Raw genomic sequence first — 22,943 nt, forward strand, 5'->3', positions numbered from 1 at the left:
AGTGAAATAGTTTATACTCATCAACAATAAATTGAGAAACCCAGTTGGAGGACTTGGTCTTCTTGAGTGAAGCTATTCCACTTTATAATATAGAAAGTTGGAAAGTGGTAGAAATAAAAAGAGATAGCAGCATAGCAAGAGTCTGCAGAAAAGGCAGAGATGCCAGGAAAAGCTCTGTAGCTGGAGATGAAGCAAGAGAAAATGGACAAGGTAAAGAAGGTGAAAAAATCTTCCCTGGCTCTCTGTGGGGAGACAATAAGAAAAATTTGATCGAAAAGGTTTAGGACAGGAAGAGTAATCCCACAGGTGGACATACAACTGATTGAATTTTGCCATGAGTGTACATGATGTTTTGACCTGAACGCAGAGGCTCCTAGATCAGAAAGGGAGAACTAATTAACCCAAGGTTATAGGACTGATGGAGTCAAGTGGGTGGAATAGCCCAGAAATATAAACTCCTTGATAAGGTGAGCATTGGTTACCCCTCTGTAGTTCTCACTAAATCAAAGAAGGAGACCCAATCGATCATTAATTTCAGTGATTCACACAGTGTTTGAACCTAAATGTTTTTGCTCAGGGTCATAGATAGTTTTTCACTTTAAATGGTTGTCTAGGCACTATGCTGAAGAGGATATTGCCAGAGAAGCAACAGGGCAAGATGCTGGTTTCAAGGGTATAGCCTTTGACAGTCATTTTCTATGGTGATTATCCCAGTGGTGAAATGCCTGGAAGTCTTATTTTGGGAGGTTTCAGAGCTTGTACTGTAATACATGAAGAAAGAGAGAGAGAGAGAGAGTCTTTGTGTGATGCGTGTTTTAATTACAGGAAATACATTTATTTTTTCTAAGAGTACTGAGAGTTTCAGATAACCTCTTGAGATAACTGGGTATAGAAACAGCTGATGTAGAACTCACTGCAAGAGTCTCTGTTTTACCCCCGGGATCTGCCTCTGTGGGAAGTTGCTCAGTGTAGTGAGCAAGCCTCACACTGTATTGATCTAAGTAATGAGGTGCTGTCATGTTAAATCCAAGCAAGTCCCAGAAAACCTATTTAGTAGGTGTTCTCCTTAGCCACTCTTAAGTTGGGTGATTAAACAATGATTCTTAAAGTAAAAAACATGACATATTGCCTTTGATTTAGAAGTTGGAAGAATAACATTTATCCATTGTAGAAGCCTAGTTTAAAATCTTCATTTGTCTTTGTAGCATTATCAGGTATCCAGCAGATGTCACTATTATAGTCTGTGTTCCTCTTTTTGGCTTTACTGAGTAATGTTTACAGGAAGTTGTAATCTGTGAGGCAATGCTTTATCAGTGGTCTAGTGACCGTTCCTATTCCTTTGCTGCTATGTAGAGTACTAAATCAAGTTACCTGCCTGAATATTTTTGTGAAAGTACTTTTCTCTAAGCATAAAATGCAAAATTTTCCTATTTCATTGTTTCACATATAGAAAATGTAAGTTTTTAAATAAGTAAATATACCCTTTAATTTTTTTTTACTATTAATGATACATATGTATTCAACTTTCAATATAAAAATAGAGCTTAGATAATCAGAACTGTTTTTACTCACATTTCTGACACCAAATATGTGGGGTTTTCTCCCCCATACCAACAAATTCTCTGGCACCAGCTGAGTGTCCTACAATCCACTCAATTCTGACACTATCTACCTGGAGTTAGCATCAGATCCCACAAGCTAAGGGCTCAGTCCCACAAGACTACCCTGACTCCAAATACCTATGCTACTGTCTTCTATACTTCTGACTGACTGACTATAAATTGAGAGTCCCCACAACTCCCTCCTCAGGTTTGATAATTTGCTAGAACAGTTTATAGAACTCAGGAAAACACTTTACTTACCATTACTGTTTTATTATAAAGGATACAACTCTGCTGGGCACGGTGGCTTATGGCTGTAATCCCAGCACTTTGGGAGGCCGAGGTGGGCAGATCACCTGAGGTCAGGAGTTCAAGACCAGCCTGACCAACATGGTGAAATGCCATCTCTACTAAAAATACAAAAATTTATCCGGGCATGGTGGCAGGGGCCTGTAATCCTAGCTACTCGGGAGGCTAAGGCAGGAGAATCGCTTGAACCCAGGAGGCAGAAGTTGTAGGAGGTTCCATTACATTCACATGATTGGTTAATCATTGGCCATTGGGAATTAACTCGATGTCTAATCCCTCTGTGCTCCCAGAGACTGGGCTGAGGAGGACCCAAAAGTTCGAACTCTCTAATCACATGATTGGTTCCTCTGGCAACCAGCTCTCCATCCTAAAGTTAACTAGAGGTCCACCAAGAGTCACCTGCTTGGCCGGGCGCGGTGGCTCAAGCCTGTAATCCCAGCACTTTGGGAGGCCGAGACAGGCGGATCACGAGGTGAGGAGATCGAGACCATCCTGGCTAACACAGTGAAACCCCGTCTCTACTAAAAAATACAAAAAAACTAGCCGGGCGAGGTGGAGGGCGCCTGTAGTCCCAGCTACTCGGGAGGCTGAGGCAGGAGAATGGCGTAAACCTGGGAGGCGGAGTTTGCAGTGAGCTGAGATCTGGCCACTGCACTCCAGCCTGGGCGACAGAGCGAGACTCCGTCTCAAAAAAAAAAAAAAAAAAAAAAATGTGTCACCTGCTTAGTATAACCTCAGGTATGGATGAGAGGGGCTTGTTGTAAATAACAAAAAGACTCCTAACATTCCTATCACTCACTTTCAAGGGTTTTAGATGCTTTTGTGTCAGCAACTGGGGGCAAAGAACAAATACAATTGTCCCTCGGTATATGTGATGGATTAGTTCCAGGAGCCTCCAATTCATATACCAAAATCCAAGCATACTCGAGTCCTGCAGTCAGCCCTGCAGAACCCACATGTATGAAAAGTCAGCCCTCTGTATATGTGGGTTTCACATCTTGTGAATACTGTATTTTTGATCCATGTTTGGTTGAAAAATATCTATGTATAGGAGGACCTGTGCAGTTCCAACCTGTATTGTTCAAAAGTCAATTGTTGGCCGGGCGCGGTGGCTCATGCCTGTAATCCCAGTACGTTGGGAGGCCAAGGCAGGTGGATCACCTGAAGTCAGGAGTTCGAGACCAGCCTGACCAACATGGAGAAACCCTGTCTCTACTAAAACTAAAAAATTAATTGGGCATCGTGGCACATCTACTCAGCTACTCAGGAGGCTGAGGCAGGAGAATCACTTGAACCTGGGAGGCAGAGGTTGCGGTGAGCCGAGGTAGCACCATTGCACTCCAGTCTGGGCAACAAGAGCGAAACTCCATCTCAAAAAAACCAAAAACCAAAAAACAAAACAAAACAAAAAAAACAAAAGTCAATTGTTGGCCAGGCACGGTGGCTCACGCCTGTAATCCCAGCACTTTGGGAGGCTGAGGCGGGTGGATCACCTGAGGTCAGGAGTTCAAGACCAGCCTGGCCAACATGTCGAAACTCCATCTCTACTAAAAAATACTAAAAAGAGCTGGGTGTGGTGGTGCGTGTCTATAATCCCAGCTACCCGGGAGGCTGAGGCAGGAGAGTCGCTTGAACCTGGGAGGCAGGAGTTGCAGTGAGCCGAGATTGCGCCACTGCACTCCAGCCTGGGTGACAGAGCAAGACTCTATCTCAAAAAAAGGTTAATTATATATATTTCTTGTTATATAAAAATATAATTTCATATACAATTATCACAGATATTTCTAGTGACTCTTAAAATATTTCCTGACTTCATAACTATATAGTCCATCATTTAACTTTAAAATATTCTAGGAGCCATGAATGAATGTCTTCCCAACTGCTTCATAAAAGCGATATTCCAAAGAGGTTAAGGAAACAGCTCCGCTCTTGCTTTGAACAAAAGATCATACCTGAATTTGGGAGCTGGTATTAGTTAGGGTAAAAGGCTAAAAGTGGCTTAAAGAACAAAGAAGATTAGTTATCTCTTTTAACTGTTTCCAGATAAGAGGGTCAGGTTGCAGAACAACTCCCTTTATGCAATTGTTGGTCTAAGGCATCCTCATCAGTGGCATGGTTAAGGCTGGGTTGCTGGGAGTTTCAGCCAGCAATAACGAGAAGAAAAGTATAGCGGAGGTATGCTCATGCCCATAAGGCCTGGGCCCAGAAGTGACCCACATCATTCTGCTTGCTTCATTGTTAAAATGTGGTTATATGATGACCTCTAACTGCAAAGGAGTTTGGGAAATTTGGCTGTGTGTCTAAAAAAAGAGGGAGAATGGACTTTGGTAAACAACTGGTAGTTTCCACTACAGGTCTAGTGGTTCATTAGTTTGATTGGCAATGACCTTCATATATGGTTCTTGATGTCCTTTTCAGGAGGTGCACTCAGTGTACAGAATTTTGGCCGGGATTTTGAATATTGGGAACATTGAGTTTGCAGCTATTTCCTCTCAACATCAGACTGATAAAAGTGAGGTGCCCGATGCTGAAGCTTTGCAAAATGGTAATTATTTGATATTTGTGGGCTGTGTTGTTGCCAAAGCACATGCTTCTTTAGGCTCTGTAAAATATAATGCAGCATTTGCTAGTCTTTTTTTTTTTTTTTTTTTTTTTAAGACAGAGTCTTGCTCTGTCACCCAGGCTAGAGTGCAGTGGCACGATCTCCGCTCACTGCAACCTCTGCCTCCTGGGTTCAAGCATTTCTTTGCCTCAGCCTCCAGAGCAGCTGGGATTACAGGCACCTGCCACCACGCCTGGCTAATTTTTGTATTTTTAGTAGAGACGGGGTTTCACCATGTTGACCAGGCTGCTCTTGAACTCCTGACCTCATGATCCACCCTCCCCCCCACCATCGGCCTCCCAGAGTGTTGGGATTCGCCCAGCCTGCTGGTCCTTCTAACAGCTCTGGATGTTTTCATGAACTAGTATTTCCCCAAGGATGTCCTGTGGAACACCAGTGTTCCTTCCATAAGCTGCAAGAGTTCTATAGAAAATAATTTTATGGCAGGTAATTTTGGGTATTGGTTTTTAACCTTCGTTGTTTTTGAAAAAATCATCTACAAACTGAAAAAAATACAGGAGGTTGGGCCCATTCCGAATCCACTATATCAGCATATACAGGAGAAGAAAGCAGGCACCTGTTTATTTTTAAAGTTCCACAGGTAATTATGGTGGCACAAAGAGTGAGAATCCTCAATTATGAAAAACAAACAAACTGATTTAAATAAAGTAAAAACCTTTTTTGTGTTAAACTGTAGGACATTTTAGGGCCTTTACTATAAGAGTATATTTTGTGACTAAGGGTAAAATACAGTCTGCAGCTATTTCCCCAATTTATTTGGCAAAAGACCACCTCCTCTTCCTTTTTTTTTCGTCAAGCATCTATGAAGTAAGAGCTTTCAGAACAGTTTGGGAGATACTGTGTCAGTCTGGAAGCTTCTTGGGGTTAGGGACCTAGCCTGTTTATCTTTGAGTGAAAAGTACCAAAATGGAGTCTGGCACATAGTGGATGTTAATAAATGCTGACAGACTGAATGAACGAAGGTCTGGCTACATTCTGTGTTATCCTTATTCTTTGTTTCAGCTGCCTCTGTTCTGTGCATCAGCCCCGAAGAGCTCCAGGAGGCCCTCACCTCCCACTGTGTGGTCACCCGGGGCGAGACCATCATCCGTGCCAATACCGTAGACAGGGCTGCGGACGTTCGAGACGCCATGTCCAAAGCCCTGTATGGGAGGCTCTTCAGCTGGATTGTGAATCGCATTAATACACTCCTGCAGCCAGACAAAAACATATGGCAAGTTCCTCGGAGAGCAGAGGGCTCAGGAGAGCGGCCATTGACCCCGCCGTCCCTTAGCGTTTGCAAAAGGAAGCATTTGGTCCTCTCTGGGATTTTCTTTCTTTTTTTTGTGGAGTCAGAGTATCACTCTGTCGCCCAGGCCGGAGTGCGGTGGCAAGATCTCCGCTCGCTGCAACCTCCACCTCCGGGGTTCAAACAATTCAACTGCCTCCGCCTCTTGGGTAGCTGGGATTACAGGCGCGTGCCACCACGCCCAGCTAATTTAGGCCTTCTCTTTTAGAAGACACAATGAGATCCAGGAGAGTTGAAGCGTTTGTACCCGAGAGGCAAATGACTGAAGGAGCCACTATAGTGTAGTATTTGAGAGAACAGTCTTGGCTGGGAGCTGGACAAACTGGGTTCGCACCCAAACTCTACAACTTAACCCATTTATGCCTGAGGTGGCAATTTTTTGAATTTTTTCAATCAGACCTTGGCGATGACCTTGAACAGTAGGATGTGAATAACTCCCATATGCTTGGCGTTCCAATAATGGTTTTAATCAGCTTCATGTTCTAAGTCAGTTTTCTCACCTGTAAAATGAGGAATATAATATCCTCTTCATAGTGTTGTTTTTAGAATCAAAGAGACATTTTTTGAAAAATTTTAAAGCACACTATCTTACATTATTATTCCTACTTCTTCGACTACTTTTCCTTGCTCTTTCCTTAAACATAGTGGTTTCCCATATTGTGGAGGAGTTCACCACATCCAATTCTGAAGAGTACTCTTCTAGTTACCTTTGTGGGTAGATAGGTGGGAGAATAAATAAGCAACAGCTTCAACCCCTTCAAACAAAAGGACTTTTAAACATCTATTTTATATATGGAGTTCTTGAGTAAGATTCTAAAGGATTCTACTGCTTAAAAAAAAAGAAGTTGGAAATGCTGTTGAAAGTCCGAAAGAACAAATAGTTTAAGACACAAACTGCTTCTTTTCTTAGGGGTGGCAGGATGCTGCTTTCCGTGAGTGGCTGAATTGGGTACTTGAGTTGATAAACACTTGGGCACATACATTCTCATCATCTTGAGGTGGGTGTTTCCTCCTCTAAATAGTTTTGTTCTTCTCTCTCACGCAGTAGTGCAGAAGATGGGATGAATGTGGGGATCTTGGATATCTTTGGATTCGAGAATTTTCAGAGAAATTCATTTGAGCAGCTCTGCATAAACATCGCCAATGAGCAAATCCAGTACTATTTCAATCAGCACGTTTTTGCTCTTGAGCAGGTAATAGTGAACTCTGAGGTAACTAAACTTGATGGGGAAAAGGTGTCTCCAAGCTGCCCACAATTTGTAGCAGAAACCCTGTAGACTAACAGGCAAAAGACCCTAGAGAGAAAACAGGGTAAGGCAGTCCTGGCTAAATAGTCTAAATTTATCTGAAAAAGGTCTTGATTTCTGTGGAAAGGTACATTTCCTCACTTGAGTGGAGCTGGTGACAAGTCACTCATTTAAATCTTGAGTCAAAACTCTTTTGTGCATATTGCTCAAAATGCTGTATCTCTTCTACTTTATTTAACTAAAAATATTTATGATTGTGTTCAAAATGACACAGGTGACCTTGAATTCGGGACATAGGTTCTTAACTGCTACACTAGCCCTCCCTATCCCCTATCTGCTATGTACCAGATCCGTCAGTAACTGGAGAGGTATCTCCAGAGAGGAGTAAGATGTGTTCTTGGTTTTCTAGACATGGAAATTGTCCCTCTGTGAGTTTAACAATAAATTGTGAAGACAGAGTGAGAAACTAGTGGACCCAAGGAATGGGGCTCTTTTCCTGGGGCAGCAGCCTACATAGCAGTCTGCTCAGCCCCAACCTTTACTTAAACCCTAACACTCTCTTCTGTGTGAAGTAGTTGCAATAATGAAACATTCTGGCTAAGCCTCTTGGATGCAGGGATAATTGTTTTAATGCAGGCATGAGTATACACAAACTAAACTGTGATTAGATACACACAAAGACATTTCGTGAAAATACCAGCATTGCTTTTATCTCTGAAGCTGGATAAATCTGTATAGCACTCCTCTCCCATCCACTCTTGTTTCGGTCCAGGTTCCTTCCACTTATTTCCCTGGCAATCTGGAGTTTTTCTAGTTTTCCAACCCTAGATGATTCCTTTATAGAATTCCTTGCAGAAGAGAATTCTGTTTTCTTGGTTTAAACCACATTTCTCACTAAAAAAATTTTTTTTTCAGCTTTACTTCCTTGTACATTAGTTTCTAAATGATAAGTTACCAAGTCCACGTTTGACAGATTTTACTGGGTTTAGCTGCCTGCCAGAGGCCACTTGTAAGTCAGATTTAAATGCACAGCTTTAATGGTGTTATATGCAGAAGATTCCTTTACTATACACGGAAAACATATCCTGCTTTCCACATGCATTCAGTGTTGCTAGACCCAGAAAGTCCACGTCCAAGTATCCTGGTGGTACCAAGGCTGGTTTTGGGCTGGAGAGAATCACAATCCATTTCCCTCCAGATGGAATATCAGAATGAAGGCATTGATGCTATACCTGTGGAATATGAGGACAACCGCCCGCTCTTGGACATGTTCCTCCAGAAACCCCTGGGACTACTTGCACTTTTGGATGAGGAAAGTCGGTTTCCCCAAGCAACTGACCAGACCCTGGTTGGTAGGTACCTTCTGAGAAAAAGGCATATACATTTAGAACAAAACTTGGTTCGTGTCATCAATTGAGTGTACTTTAATGAATTTACCTTACATATTTTGTCTATGTGGTGGGTTGTAAGAATATAGGCCTTCTTTTTAATTGAATTGAAATGTAGTCGTAGAATTTGAATCTTAAAGCAAACCCATCATTATTCCTAACCCTTCCCACTTTCCTATTCCTGCCAACATGATTAGCATTACCCCATGGTTGATTTCATTTTTACACCTTCCTCTCTCTTCTTTCCTATAGCCAATGTTTGCTTCCCATCCTTTGCGTGCCCCCCTCTCATGTCTTCCCCTGGACTCCCATCCACGTCTAATTTGATTTCGTGTAGAAGCCCTTTCCATTCTCCTTGGCTTCCAGGCTCCTACCTTCCCCATCTACCCTGGATATCGCAGCTAGTTTAGTCTTTCTAAAGCCACCTTCTCATTAGGTTGCTGTTATCTTCGGGATGAATACAGGGCATCTCCTTCTGACGTCAAAGGCCCTCTATTCTGCACCCTATTCCTCTTGAATCTTCAGTGTTTTTCTTTTTCTTTTTTTTTTTTTTTTAAATTTATTTATTATTATTATACTTTAAGTTGTAGGGTACATGTGCATAACGTGCAGGTTTGTTACATATGTATACTTGTGCCATGTTGGTCTGCTGCACCCATCAACTCGTCATTTGCATCAGGTATAACTCCCAATGCAATCCCTCCCCCCTCCCCCCTCCCCATGATAGGCCCCGGTGTGTGATGTTCCCCTTCCTGAGTCCAAGTGATCTCATTGTTCAGTTCCCACCTATGAGTGAGAACATGCGGTGTTTGGTTTTCTGTTCTTGTGATAGTTTGCTAAGAATGATGGTTTCCAGCTGCATCCATGTCCCTACAAAGGACGCAAACTCATCCATTTTTATGGCTGCATAGTATTCCATGGTGTATATGTGCCACATTTTCTTAATCCAATCTGTCACTGATGGACACTTGGGTTGATTCCAAGTCTTTGCTATTGTGAATAGTGCTGCAATAAACTGAAAGGATTCCCTATTTAATAAATGGTGCTGGGAAAATTGGCTAGCCATAAGTAGAAAGCTGAAACTGGATCCTTTCCTTACTCCTTATACGAAAATTAATTCAAGATGGATTAGAGACTTAAATGTTAGACCTAATACCATAAAAATCCTAGAGGAAAACCTAGGTAGTACCATTCAGGACATAGGCATGGGCAAAGACTTCATGTCTAAAACACCAAAAGCAACGGCAGCAAAAGCTAAAATTGACAAATGGGATCTAATTAAACTAAAGAGCTTCTGCACAGCAAAAGAAACTACCATCAGAGTGAACAGGCAACCTACAGAATGGGAGAAAATTTTTGCAATCTACTCATCTGACAAAGGGCTAATATCCAGAACCTACAAAGAACTCAAACAAATTTACAAGAAAAAAACAAACAACCCCATCAAAAAGTGGGCAAAGGATATGAACAGACATTTCTCAAAAGAAGACATTCATACAGCCAACAGACATATGAAGAAATGCTCATCATCTTCAGTGTTTTTCACAACCTTTGTTCCTCACTTAGATTGTGAGGTGCTTGGGGCAATGAAGCCTCAGTCTTTACGTGCTTTTAGCGCTTAACAGTTTCTCACACCTAGTAGGCTTTCAACCACAATAGCAAAGATTGTGTGTTAAAGGAGGAATAAAAAGTTTCAAGCCTTTTCCCCAGAGGGAAAATTGATTCGTGGCAGAGATTCACTTTTATGAGCTGAAATTGTAACCCTCAGTGGCTTTCTTTTATATATAACATTGTCACAAGTTGCCCAGATGAGTTTAAACCAGGGTCATCTGCCTTCCATGGGATACCTTTATGGTTCTAAAACTAACTGGCAGGGCCTCTGGTGTCATCAATGTCCATGCTAGGAGTTCTTAGAAACAGCAGAAGAACATACGACCTTAGAGCACAGGCTGACACTAAAGACAACGCTACACAGCTAAGCAAGGATGTGACAAATGCCCATCGTATGGGTGATCTTTCTCCACTCTTGTTAATATCAAGGCCTTATTCTGAAAGCCCTTATTCTGAGTCACTCATGGCTCAAGGAACAAGTTTTTGTTTGAAAGAGGGAACAATTCACATTGTAACTCTCCAACATAAAAATCCACACAGATAAATTTGAAGATAATCTACGGTGCAAATACTTCTGGAGGCCCAAAGGAGTGGAGCTGTGCTTTGGCATTCAGCATTATGCTGGAAAGGTGAGAGCAGTGTGACAGTTATTAGACCTGAATTTGACAAAGGGTAAGTGTCTGTATTACCCTGTCTGTGCCACTCATGAAATTGCTTACAGATTTCTTTCCCCTTTTAATTCTTCCTGAATACCTAATCATAATTCTTAAAGTTTCTCAGTGGTGCCACTCACAGAAAGTTGCCCCTGGCATAGAAGCAATTTCTTACTGGGGTGGCCCACAGAGTTGCCATCTGCTTCTCACCTGAGGTTTGGCCTAGAACTGACAGCTCTCCAGAGAGAAAACATATTACAGCTTTTTGCGGTGTTTAGTGGTAAATGTTCACATTCTAAAGTCATTTGGAGACATGTAGGTAATGGAGGAAGGTTAATATCACAGTGGGACTCAATTTTTAGTACTTTAATCATATGTCTAAGGGCCCCAAAATGTCCAGATGAAAAGAAAAAAATCCACGTTATTATCCAGATGTTAAGCTTTTACAACTTAACTGAAATTTCCACTTTTCATACATTATGCCTCAGTCTGAATTTCAAGTTCCTGAAGCAGATTAGTGACTGATTCAGGAAATGCCCTATCTTATAACCACAAGCTCCTTGCTTATGTTACTCCCAAAGGAGCCATTTGAATTATGGCTGATTCGTTCCTCTGGGGTCTGATGAGCTGTAGGTCCAGAAAATTGGTAGGAGTTCAATAAAAGGCATTTTTGATTATTTTATTGATTTAAGATGTATTGAAATTGTCTTTCATATTCATATCATGCCGTTGTAACTGATTTTCCTGACTGGATGGTGGGAAATTCTAGTACAAGGGAAGGGGATTGTTTTTCTCTCCAAATAGTACTTTATGGTGTCTATTTTGGATCTTTGTTAGAAATTGCAATTCCGTTTTTGACCTACCTCAGCATATTAATGTCCTCCTCAGAGTCTGAAATACTGGCATCTACCCTGATTCCCCTCCTCATTCCTCTTTTTTGCCTCCCATTCCTGTCCTTCTCTTCTCACCTCTCTCTGTCCTTTTATACCTATGTCCTACCCACCCCTCTTCTTGACTCATTCTTTTCCTTTCCTGATTTTAGGGGAAAAACTTTTTTTTTCCCCCTGGTCTCTGTGTCCTTTGCTGCATCCATTTGTCATTCAAAGCTTATTTGTAGAGAAGGAATTCTCTGAGGGTGGTCCTTACAATTTATATGAACTGGATCCCCTCTGTTCTGAAAACCAAGAACTACTCAGCATCCTTGAGTGATCACTCAGATCGCATGAGGACCTACGGAGGCAGTGAGAGTGCTTAAAGTAGTTGTGAGCATAGAGGCAAACTGCCTGAGTTTTGATACCTAGCTACCACCTGTGAAATGTGTGACCAGGAGCACATTCCTCAACCTCTTCCTAAGTCTCTGCCTGTCTACCAGTAAAATGGAGATAATAACAGTGTTTAGCTCATAAGATGGATGTTTTGCACATGGCATCTAATATATTTTAATAATTATTCTGATGTGATTTATCTTCAAAAAGCAACTAGACAGGCCGGTGCGGTGGCTCACGCCTGTAATCCCAGCACTTTAGGAGGCCGAGGCAGGTGGATCATGAGGTCAGGAGGTCAAGACCATCCTGGCTAACACAGTGAAACCCCATCTCTGCTAAAAATACAAAAAATTAGCTGGGCGTGGTGGCACATACCTGTGGTCCCAGCTACTCAGGAGGCTGAGGCAGGAGAATCGCTTGAACCCGGGAGGCAGAGGTTGAAGTAAGCCGAGATCATGCCACTGCACTCCAGCCTGGGCGACAGAGCAAGACTCCATCTCAAAAAAAAAAAAAAAAAAAAAAAAAACTAGACAAGAAGTTAAGATAAACTGGTCTGTCAAAAATCCTAATTTTTCCCTTTATCTGGTGCTATGCATATAAAAGCGTGGCTATGTCAAGATTAGTTCTATATAGAGGTCAATTAATGACTGGCTAAACAATTTGCCAGAGTCACCAATGATGGACAGCTGACTTGGCTAATTTGCCGTTTGCTATTCATGTTACAGGTATTATATGATGCTTCTGGGGTTCTTGAGAAGAATAGAGACACTCTCCCTGCTGATGTGGTTGTGGTCCTGAGGACATCAGAAAACAAGCTTCTTCAGCAGCTCTTCTCAATCCCTCTGACCAAAACAGGTACCTGAGAACCCTCTGATAGCCCTTCTCCCAAAGCTTTTGCAAGACCAGGTGGAATTTTTCAGTTAGTGTCTGAATACTGCTAGGGCTGCACCACTAACGTTGAATTTCTTTAAGCAGAAGTAAGGGTCTAAATTCAAGAAAAGGAAAGTGATTGTTTCTTTTGTAATTTAATTATGCAGCATCAGTGTGTTCACAGACATGTGTGCACGCACACATAAACATACATACACTATGCATAACATGAACTCTTAGACTTTCTCGTCCTTCTTTTCATTCTTCCCTTTATAAAGCCATATGATATCATTAATTCATGCTAGGATAGTCTCAGTTTACCAAGACTTATCAGGAAGATTATTTCTATTTGTGTGTGATTCCAAGTGAAAGGAGTATGCTGAATCAGAGGTCAGGGGATCCTCAAAGATCACCTTGGTCCAATTTCTACCCAGTTATGACCCCACCCCACCTCTCTCCTAACCAACTTGAAACAGGTCCATCACTGGCCTATGTATGTGGCCTTCGCCTACTTACAGTTACCTTCTCTTTAGTTGCTGTAGTCCTCATGCCAAAAAAGCAGGAAACTAGGGCCAAAGAACAGAACTTCCAGGTCTTAACTGTTTTTCCAAATGGATTCTAATTGAGTCAACCTTTTAGAATGTACCTGGGATTCTGCTGCTTTTAACTGGGTGGCCAACTCAGCCTTCTCACAGCTCTACTCTCAAAGGCTTTGTGTTTTTAGGCTAGGTCTGGAAATAGCAGTGGGCATGCTTTTAAGAAAAAAAGGAAGAGAAACCTCTTTATCACTGTTCATTGTTCACTATTTCCTCTTCTTTTCTTCCCACATCCTTCTTAACTGGTTGCCAGATCTGATTTTTAGCAACTTGCAGAGGAATGAAAAGCCTGGCTAAGAAGAAAAAAAAAAAAAAAAAAAAGCCACACTCTACAGCCTTTGCTTCATCTTAACTTGGAAGGAAAGTTGAAATCCGGCTGTTTCTTCAGACATGCTCCTGTAAACAGAGCTAGTAGCAGTGCCCATCGGAAGCCTGCCCTACAGCTTCCATTCCATGCCTTCCTTGGGGCAGCCAGGATTTAATTCAGTATGGACTCCCGGGAGCTCGGGGCAGGTGTGGAAAGGGCTGGCTGGTGTTTCCTTACCAGAGACCCAGGGATGGATGTAGATTCCTCATCAGGCGACTTCAGCACAGAGGTGAAGAGACAACCGTTATTGATAGGGGACATGCTCTCTGGGAGAAAAATCTATCCAAATAACTCTTCAGCTGGCATTTACATCCTCCCACAAATATTAATAACGGCTTGTCAAATCTGTTCACAACTTTGGAATTTCCGATTTTTCAACCTTTGGCAAAATAAAAACCATTTAACAGCCTGGACCACTAGGTGGCGCTATGCAGAAAGTAAGGCCCTGCAGCCAGTCTCTTCTCCCTTGATTCACCCAATTGTGGAAGGAACAGGAACAAAGAGATAACCTCCGCTGCTGCTGCTTTTTCACTCCCTCCGAAAGAGCTTTCCTCTTGTCTTGTAACTGTTAATGAATCTTGTTTTGAAACTACACTCCACACCACTTGATAGAAACGGAAGTGAAGAATAAGACTAGAAACAAACGTGATGCCCCAATAGGCTTCCCAGTATTCCTGAGGTATATATATGCGTAGTAATTTCCTTTGAGATCCTAAGCTTGAGTATAGCTTAGGATTCTCCACATTTTGAGTATAACTAAGAAGCCACAAACATCAACACTTATAAGCATGATTCTGTTGTCTTTTCCCGGAATTATTTATGTAGGAATGAATTCAATCAACAAACATTTATAGAACAGCTTCTAGTAATAAGGTCCTTTTTAGGCAGTGAGGGAAATACAGCAGTAAAGGTAATATGGCTTTGCCATACACCAACTAGAATTTTGTTTTACCTTCATTTTCTATATAGAATTTTCTGTACAGAATTGGGCGCTAATGTATCTCTTTATGACAATAGTTGCCCTCAAACCTCAATTCTAACATGATTGTGCATCCTGTGTTGAATGTCAGAATATTACTTTTCTAATTTTTAAAACACTCATAATCTATATTTTTGAGGGCTATTATGTTACAGCCTTTGAAGATGGGAAACCTCACAGGACAGAAATAAGTTATGCTGTTCATTGCCAATGCTTGTTTCAGGCATGTCCCTCTCATGAAGGGGAAGGTGCCTACATATCTTGACATTCCCACTAGAAGCAAGATCCCACACCATCCTGGCACTTTGGAAGAGAATATACTAATATTTTCAATGCATAAAAAACCATTTTCTTGTCATTTTTATTTTTCCTTGCTTTAATTGTTTTATTGAAATTAAATGCAGCACTAGTTCAGTAAGCATAGATATTATGGGCAATTACTTCACAAACTCCTTTTGAGGAATGAACTACAGGGAGGAAGGAAAAAGATCAAAGTTGAGGCCAGACACGGTGGCTCACGCCTGTAATCCCAGCACTTTGGGAGGCTGAGGCAGGTGGATCACAAGGTCAGGAGTTCGAGACCATCTTGGCCAACGTAGTGAAACCCCATCTCTACTAAAAATACAAAAAATTAGCTGGGTGTGGTGGCAGGCACCTGTAATCCCAGCTACTAGGGAGGCTGAGGCAGGAGAATCGCTTGAACCTGGGAGGCAGAGGTTGTGGTGAGCTGAGATCATGCCATTGCACTCCAGCCTGGGCAATGGTACAAGACTCCTCTCAAAAAAAAAAAAAAAAGATCAAAGTTGGCAAGCCTTGGAGGCAATTAGCCCAAAATGTAAAAGGAGGTCCAGTGCTGGACTCCTCAATTTTGAAAGAGGAAAGTACGTTTGTTGGGAAGACTCCTAAGAGATGTTGGCAGTGGTCTGGCTCCTGATCTTAGTGGTGGTTACATTATATTTATTGTGTGGATGCTTGCATTATATTTATTATGCTGTACATTTATGTTTTTCATACTTTGTGTGCATTCTGTGTCACAGTAATGTTGGGTTTTTTTTCTCCAAAAGATAGAGAAGACCCCTTAAAATGCAAAGAAAAAAAAAAAGCTTGACGTAGTAGCACATGGCTAGAGTCCCAGCTACTCAGGAGGCTGAGGCAGGAGGATCACTTGAGCCCAGGAGTGCAAGGCCAGTCTGGGCAACACAGCGACACCCCATCTCTGAAAAAAAAAAATTAAAATTAAATTTGTTTAAATGCAAATAAAAACTTTAATTTCTTTATCAAAGGATTCCTGACAGTTAAGTTGAGGTTTTCTGGTAGCTAGATTGCCACTGTCCTTTGCTTTCAACAGAGCCCCAGGATCACTTTCCTATTCCTTCAAGTTGCCTCCTCTCTGGGCTGCTGGGCAGGTAACAGTCCTTCATTAGTATATATCAAAAACAGTGTAGTCACGCATAGCTTAATGATGGGGATGCATTCTGAGAAATGCATTGTTAGTTGATTTCATCGTTGTACAATCATAGAGTTCTTACACAAACCTAAATGATATAGCCTATGATACACCTAGGCTATATGTTGTAGTCTACTGTTTTGGGGCTGTAAACCTGTACAGTATGTTACTGTACTGAATGTTGTAGTTAATTGGAAGACAATGCCAAGTATTTGTGTATCTAAACATATCTAAATATAGAAAAAGTAGAGTACAACTATGGTATAATAATGTTATGGGACCACCAGTTTGTATGCAGTCCATTGTTGACCAAAATGTCCATGGCACATGACACTACTGGGGCTTGATTTAATTTCTTGTCAAGGTTGAGAGGATCAACCTATGTGTTTATATGTGCAATCGTAATATAAAATCATAGATAGTAATCCAGTTGGCATTTTCTTGTTTCCAGCTCCCATTTTCCAGAGTGCTGAAGAGATTAAAAACCATGAGGAGTAGAATAATGAGGCCCAAGGTCACCAGGAGACAGGGCTTCTCCCAGGTTTCTGCAGCCCCCTTCTGCTGACACCCGGTTGCATCTGGTTGTGGAGGTGCCTGTGCCTGAGAGGCACATTCTCACTGCAAGGTTCTCAGTGACTTTCTGGTAAAGGGAGGCAGCCACAGTCAATATGAATTCTCTCTGTTCTCTTCTCATGCTTCTGCAACCAGCCTTCTGCCTGCAGATGGGCCACTTCAGACATGATGACATGTTCTTTGTAATACTTCCTATTGATAGGAAATCCTCTGAAGATTTTAGGTGTGAAAATTTGAAGTAGCAGCAACACTGCTTTCTAATCCTTCAGCTGGAACTTTTCACACTGAATAATCTAAATAGAAAAACATTAAAAGGAAGGATGTTATAACAGGGTTTCAAGGCATATTTTCCTGTTTGGGGAATGTTCCACTTGCTACTAGTAAACTGAGAGAAAAGCTTAAAAGGCTCAGGGGAAGAAAGAAAGAGGATTTCAAAGAGAACTTGAAAATTCATTTTTGTCTTTGAATCATGAATTCTGACTTCCAAATAGTAGTTTGGGGTGTTAAAGAAGATGTGAACTTGGGAGAAACTAGGAAAAGTAAGAATAGCACCAGAGGGAACATTCTCTGAACCTCAAAGTTTGGTTTTTGCTTCAGAACTAGAACTGAGTTTTACGCTCATTGCCTTCTTCTGTCTGAAAACTCAGGTCTCTTCCGTGGAATTTGATTTGCAGTGAAAATCAACAATAAAGTATCTCTTTCTTGACTTCTATTTGCTCCTCTTTTTCTGGATGGGGGGGACAAGATGAGCCCCCCCATTGTCATATCTATAAAGCACTATAGCACCTTCACTGCTGAAATCCTTGCTGTCAATTTTCTGAGTCCTGATTCTGTAATGCCCAAAATGAATTAAGCTCTTAAGAGAGCACCTTTTGGTATCCATCTCTCAGTTTCCATTTTCCACTTATGGCTGTTGCTGTATCCTGACAGTTTAGCAAAAGGGTCTGGCAGATGAGCTGAATCTAAGTGATGAAATTTCAAGGCCACAGACATGGATAGTGCTGGCTTTTCCTGAAATGGAGGCTCTGATGAGCCAGTTCCATCAGGGAGCCCTGGGGAGTGATTCCTCCTTACAAAGAGACCCACTTCTTTCTATTTAATTTGGGAGTGTATCTCAGTCAATCGATAATTATGTATTTGGAATCTATCTAGATATGGTGCTGTGCATAGATTATTTCTAGAAGTAACACAACAAAGTCCCAGCTAGAATGGCCAGAGATCAATAGTGCCAAATCCCAAAATGTATAAAAGATGAACAAAAAAATCTAAATTCTGAACAGGCATGTAAATCCATAAGTGAAGCAATATAACAACTATATCCATACAAATAAAAATAGAAGGGAAAAGTCAGGGAAATGTCATGGGTCAACATGAAGAAAGACTTCTTTTAACTAAGAAAGGCTTATTGGACTGGTGTTTGTTGTTTGTTTGTTTGTTTGTTTTTAATAGGAGACTAGAGAAAATTGGACAGTCTGGGAGTAATGAGGCATTCTAAGCCAGGGCCTACAGCCCTGGAAAGGAGAGGGAGGTGGAAGTTAGATGATTAAATGAATAGGACAAGGAGGAAAGAACTCTTTGGGCAGAGGGAGGCTGTGTGGAGGAAGAAATGATGGCAGGCTGCTGAGCAGAGGATGGCTCATGATGCTGATCTGAACTGCTGTGAGTGGATGGGCTGGGCTCTTGAAGAGAGTTTTAGGGCGAGAAAGGAAAACTTGAACAAGGGTGTTAAAGACTGACCAGTGAAAGCCAGGGTGCACCAAGGTATTGTGTGTATAGCTGTGTATGAATAGATGCTCAATTAATACTTTTACATTCTAGATTTAGATTTAGGGTCCAGTTTGAGTAAATTTTTGTATAAAATGTAAAGTTAAGGTGTTTTGGTTTTTTTCTTCATAACTGTGTCTAGTTGTTCCAAAACCATTTGTTGAAATAACTATCCTTTCTCCATTGAATTGCTTTTGCACTGTTGTCAAAAAGCAATTGGTTATTATTTATGTTGGTCTGTTTCATTGATCAAACTATCTGCCTCTTCACCAATACCACACTATTGCAGATTTATAGTAAGTCTTTTTTTTTTTTCTTTTTTTTTTTTTTTTTTGAGCTGGATTTTCACTCTTGTCTCCCAGGCCGGAGTGCAATGGTGTGATCTCAGCTCACTGAAACGTCCATCTCCCAGGTTCAAGCGATTCTCCTGCCTCAGCCTCTTGAGTAGCTGAAATTACAGGCCCCCACCACCATGCCTGACTAATTTTTTGTATTTTTAGTAAAGATGGGATTTCACTGTGTTGGCCAGGCTGGTCTCAAACTCCTGACCTCGTGATCCACCCGCCTCGGCCTCCCAGAGTGTAGGGATTACAGGCATGAGCCACCACACCCAACTATAGTAAGTCTTTTTTTTGAGATGGAGTTTCACTCTTGTTGCCCAGGCTGGAGTGCGGTGGCACAATCTCGGCTTACCGCAACCTCCGCCTCCCAGGTTCAAGCAATTCTCCTGCCTCAGCCTCCCGAGTAGCTGGAATTACAGCCATGCGCCACCACACCTGGCTTTTTTGTACTTTTAGTAGAGACAGGATTTCTCCATGTTGGTCAGGCTGGTCTTGAACTCCCGACCTCAGGTGATCTGCCCGCCTCAGCCTCCCAAAGTGCTAGGATTACAGGCTTGAGCCACCATACCTGGCCCAACTATAGTAAGTCTTAAAATCAGGTAGTATGATTCCTTCAACTTTATTCTTTTTCAAAATGGTTTTGGCTATTCTAGCTCTTTTGTCTTTCCATATAAATTTTGAATGCAGCTTGTCTGTATCTATAAAAAGTCCTGCTGGGATTTTGCATTGAATTGCACTGAATCTACAGACAAATTTAGGAAGAATTGGCAACCTTGCTGTGTTGAATATTCCATTCCATGAACATGGTATATCTATTTATTTGGATCTTCTTTGATTTATTTAATCAATATTTTGCTGTTTTCAGCATACAGATCCTGTACATGTTTTGTTAGATGCAAAACAAAGTATTTCAGTTTATAGAACTAGTATAATTTTTTTTTATTTTGATTTTAGTTATTCATTGCTAATATGTAGAAATACAGATGATTTTTGTGTACTGACTTTGTCACTCACAACCTTGCTAAACTCATTAGTCCTAGAAGTCTTTTTGTTTTTGTTTTTGTAGATTCCTTGGGATTTTCTGTATAGACAATCATGTTGTCTGTGAATGAGAACTCTTTTGTTTCTTCCTTTCCAATCTTAATGCTTTTTATTTCTTTTTCTTGCCTTATTATACTGGTGACTTCCAGTATGATATTGGATAAAAGTGTTGAGAGGAGACATATTGCTTTGTTCCTGATCCTGAGGAGAAAACCTTCTGTCTTTAACCATTAAGTATGATGTTAGCTGTGGGTTTTATGTAGGTGCCTTTGCACTTACTGTTCCCTATATCTGGAACATTTTTTTTTTCCTAAGACATACCCATGGCTAACTTCTCTTTATTCAGATCTTTTTTCTAAACCTACCTTTTCTGGCTATCCTATCTAAAATTTCAACCTATTCAACATTTTATATCTGCATTCCTGTTTTATTTTTCTTCTTAGCATTTGTTATTACCTTACATATTATATACATTTTACTTACGTATCGTGTTTATTGTCTGTCTTCCTTCACTATAATGTAAGCCCCAAGAGGGTAGGGAATTTTTATCTCAGTTGTCCATTACTGTGTCCTCAAAGCCTTAAAATACATCTGGCATATAGTAGGCATTCAATATATTTTTGCTCAATAAGTGAATAGATAGATGAGACAAATCTACACATCCACTTGCATTGTTCTTGTTTGCTCTATCTTCCCTGTATGTATTTTTTTTCACAAAGATACCACATGATCAATGTATCTATCTTCCTTCTGGTCTAAGGGCTTCTGAATCATCCCTGCTCTTCTTACAGATAAGATGCTCCCTACTTGTACGCAGCATCCCTGCCTCTCTTACCTCCACAAAGATTTTGATCCTGTAGGTATTTCTCATTTCTTCTGCATATCTGTTTATTCCTCTTAATGTGATTGTTCTTATCAACATAGTCTCTTTCATCTTTCCAGTCATTTCTTATGGGTTGAATTGTGTTCCCTCCAGAAAAAGATACATTGGCCAGGTGTGGTGACTCACACCTGTAATCCCAACACTTTGGGAGGCCGAGGCGGGTGGCTTACAAGGTCAGGAGATTGAGACCATCCTGGCTAACACAGTGAAACCCCCTCTCTACTAAAAATACAAAAAAATTAGCCGGGAGTGGTTGCAGGTGCCTGTAGTCCCAGCTACTTGGGAGGCTGAGGCAGGAGAATGGCCGGAACCTGGGAGGCGGAGCTTGCAGTGAGCCAAGATTGCACCACTGCACTCCAGCCTGTGTGATAGAGTGAGACTCCATCTAAAAAAAAAAAAAAAAAAAACAAGATACATTGAAATTCTAAGCCCTAGTACCTCAGAATGTGACCTTATTCGGAATTAGGGTATTTACAGAGATAGTCAACTTAAAATGATGTCCTTAGGGTGAGCCCCTAATCCAAGATGAATGATGTTCTTATAAAAAGGGGAAATCTGAACACAGAGACACACACAAGGAGAACACCCTGTGAAGCTGGAAGCAGAGTTCATGGTGACGCAGCTACAGCATCACTCACCTGAACCTGCTAACTGAACTCTGCTTCTCCACTTGCCTCATTTGGCCCAATAGCCATCTTAAAAGATACAAACAAGCCAGATGTAGTGGCTCACACCTTTAATCCCAGCACTTTGGGAGGCCGAGGCAGGTGGATCACTTGAGGTCAGGAGTTCGAGACCAGCCTGGCCAACATGGTGAAACCCTGTCTCTACTAAAAATACAAAAAATTTAGCCAGGCATGGTGGTGCATGCCTGCAATCCCAGCTACTTGGGAGGCTGAGGTAGGAGAATCACTTGAACCCAGGAGGCGGAAGTTGCAGCTAGATCATATTATTCCTCTGTTTAAAGTTTCCACTGGATCCTCATTACACCTAGAATAAAATCCAAACTCCTTTTTTTTTTTTTTTTTTTTACCTACAAACTCCTATGAGATCTGTCCCTGCCTGTATCTCTGTCCTCACTTCTTTGAAGTCTTTCATTTACTCTGTTTTCATTTTGTTCCTTAAGTATTCCACCTGCTCACTCTGCCTGGAACAATCTTTCCCCAGATTTTTTTTTTTTTTTTTTGAGACAGAGTCTCACTCTGTTGCCCAGGCTGGAGAGTGCGGTGGCATGATCTCGGCTCACTGTAACCTCCGCCTTCCGGGTTCATACCATTCTCCTGCCTCAGCCTCCCGAGTAGCTGGGTCTACAGATGCGTGCCACCACACCTAGCTAATTTTTTTTTTTTTTTGTATTTTTAGTAGAGACGGGGTTTCACGGCGTTAGCCAGGATGGTCTTGATCTCCTGACCTCGTGATCTGCCTGCCTTGGCCTCCCAAACTGCTGGGATTACAAGCTTTCCCCAGATGTTTATGGGTCCATCTCTTTCTTGTGGGCCAGAATTTAAGCTCAGATGTCACCTCCAAAGAGAGGTCTTCTCTGTCTACCCAATGGAAAGTAGCCCCTCTCTTCCCCACTCATTCTATCACATCATCTGTTTAACTGTCTCCTTCAAGAGCCAACATACGTCTATCTCTATTCCTGCCTCTACTCCATGCTAGCTGGTAAACAGCTTGAAGATAGAGCCCTTATTGGTCCTGTTTACTACTGTATGTCTGTGACCCAGAGCAGCGCCCAGTGCATAGAAAGTTTCAATAAATATTTGTTAAATAACTCAGTTAACTACTGCAAGATAGAAACTAAAGTTATGGCCGGGCGCGGTGGCTCAAGCCTGTAATCCCAGCACTTTGGGAGGCCGAGGCGGGTGGATCACGAGGTCAGGAGATCGAGACTATCCTGGCTAACATGGTGAAACCCCGTCTCTACTAAAAATACAAAAAACTAGCCGGGCGTGGTGGCGGGCGCCTGTAGTCTCAGCTACTTGGGAGGCTGAGGCGGGAGAATGGCGTGAACCCGGGAGGCGGAGCTTGCAGTGAGGAGATCACACCACTGCACTCCAGTCTGGGAGACACAGAGAGACTCCGTCTCAAAAAAAA

General features: G+C 41.7%; 1 protein-coding gene across 1 annotated transcript in view; it reads left to right on the top strand.

Annotated features, from left to right (window-relative positions):
* MYO3B (myosin IIIB) overlaps nt 1-22,943 on the top strand; it is a 489,035-nt gene that overhangs the window by 223,536 nt on the left and 242,556 nt on the right. Inside the window, exons 17-22 of the mRNA XM_025405350.1 lie at nt 4,329-4,455; nt 5,536-5,746; nt 6,867-7,014; nt 8,267-8,420; nt 10,608-10,696; nt 12,711-12,840. Of these exons, the coding sequence (XP_025261135.1) occupies nt 4,329-4,455; nt 5,536-5,746; nt 6,867-7,014; nt 8,267-8,420; nt 10,608-10,696; nt 12,711-12,840 (859 nt within the window). The remainder of the gene's footprint in view (nt 1-4,328; nt 4,456-5,535; nt 5,747-6,866; nt 7,015-8,266; nt 8,421-10,607; nt 10,697-12,710; nt 12,841-22,943) is intronic.

This window comes from Theropithecus gelada, chromosome 12 (assembly GCF_003255815.1).
Source record: "Theropithecus gelada isolate Dixy chromosome 12, Tgel_1.0, whole genome shotgun sequence".
Lineage (NCBI taxonomy): Eukaryota > Metazoa > Chordata > Mammalia > Primates > Cercopithecidae > Theropithecus > Theropithecus gelada.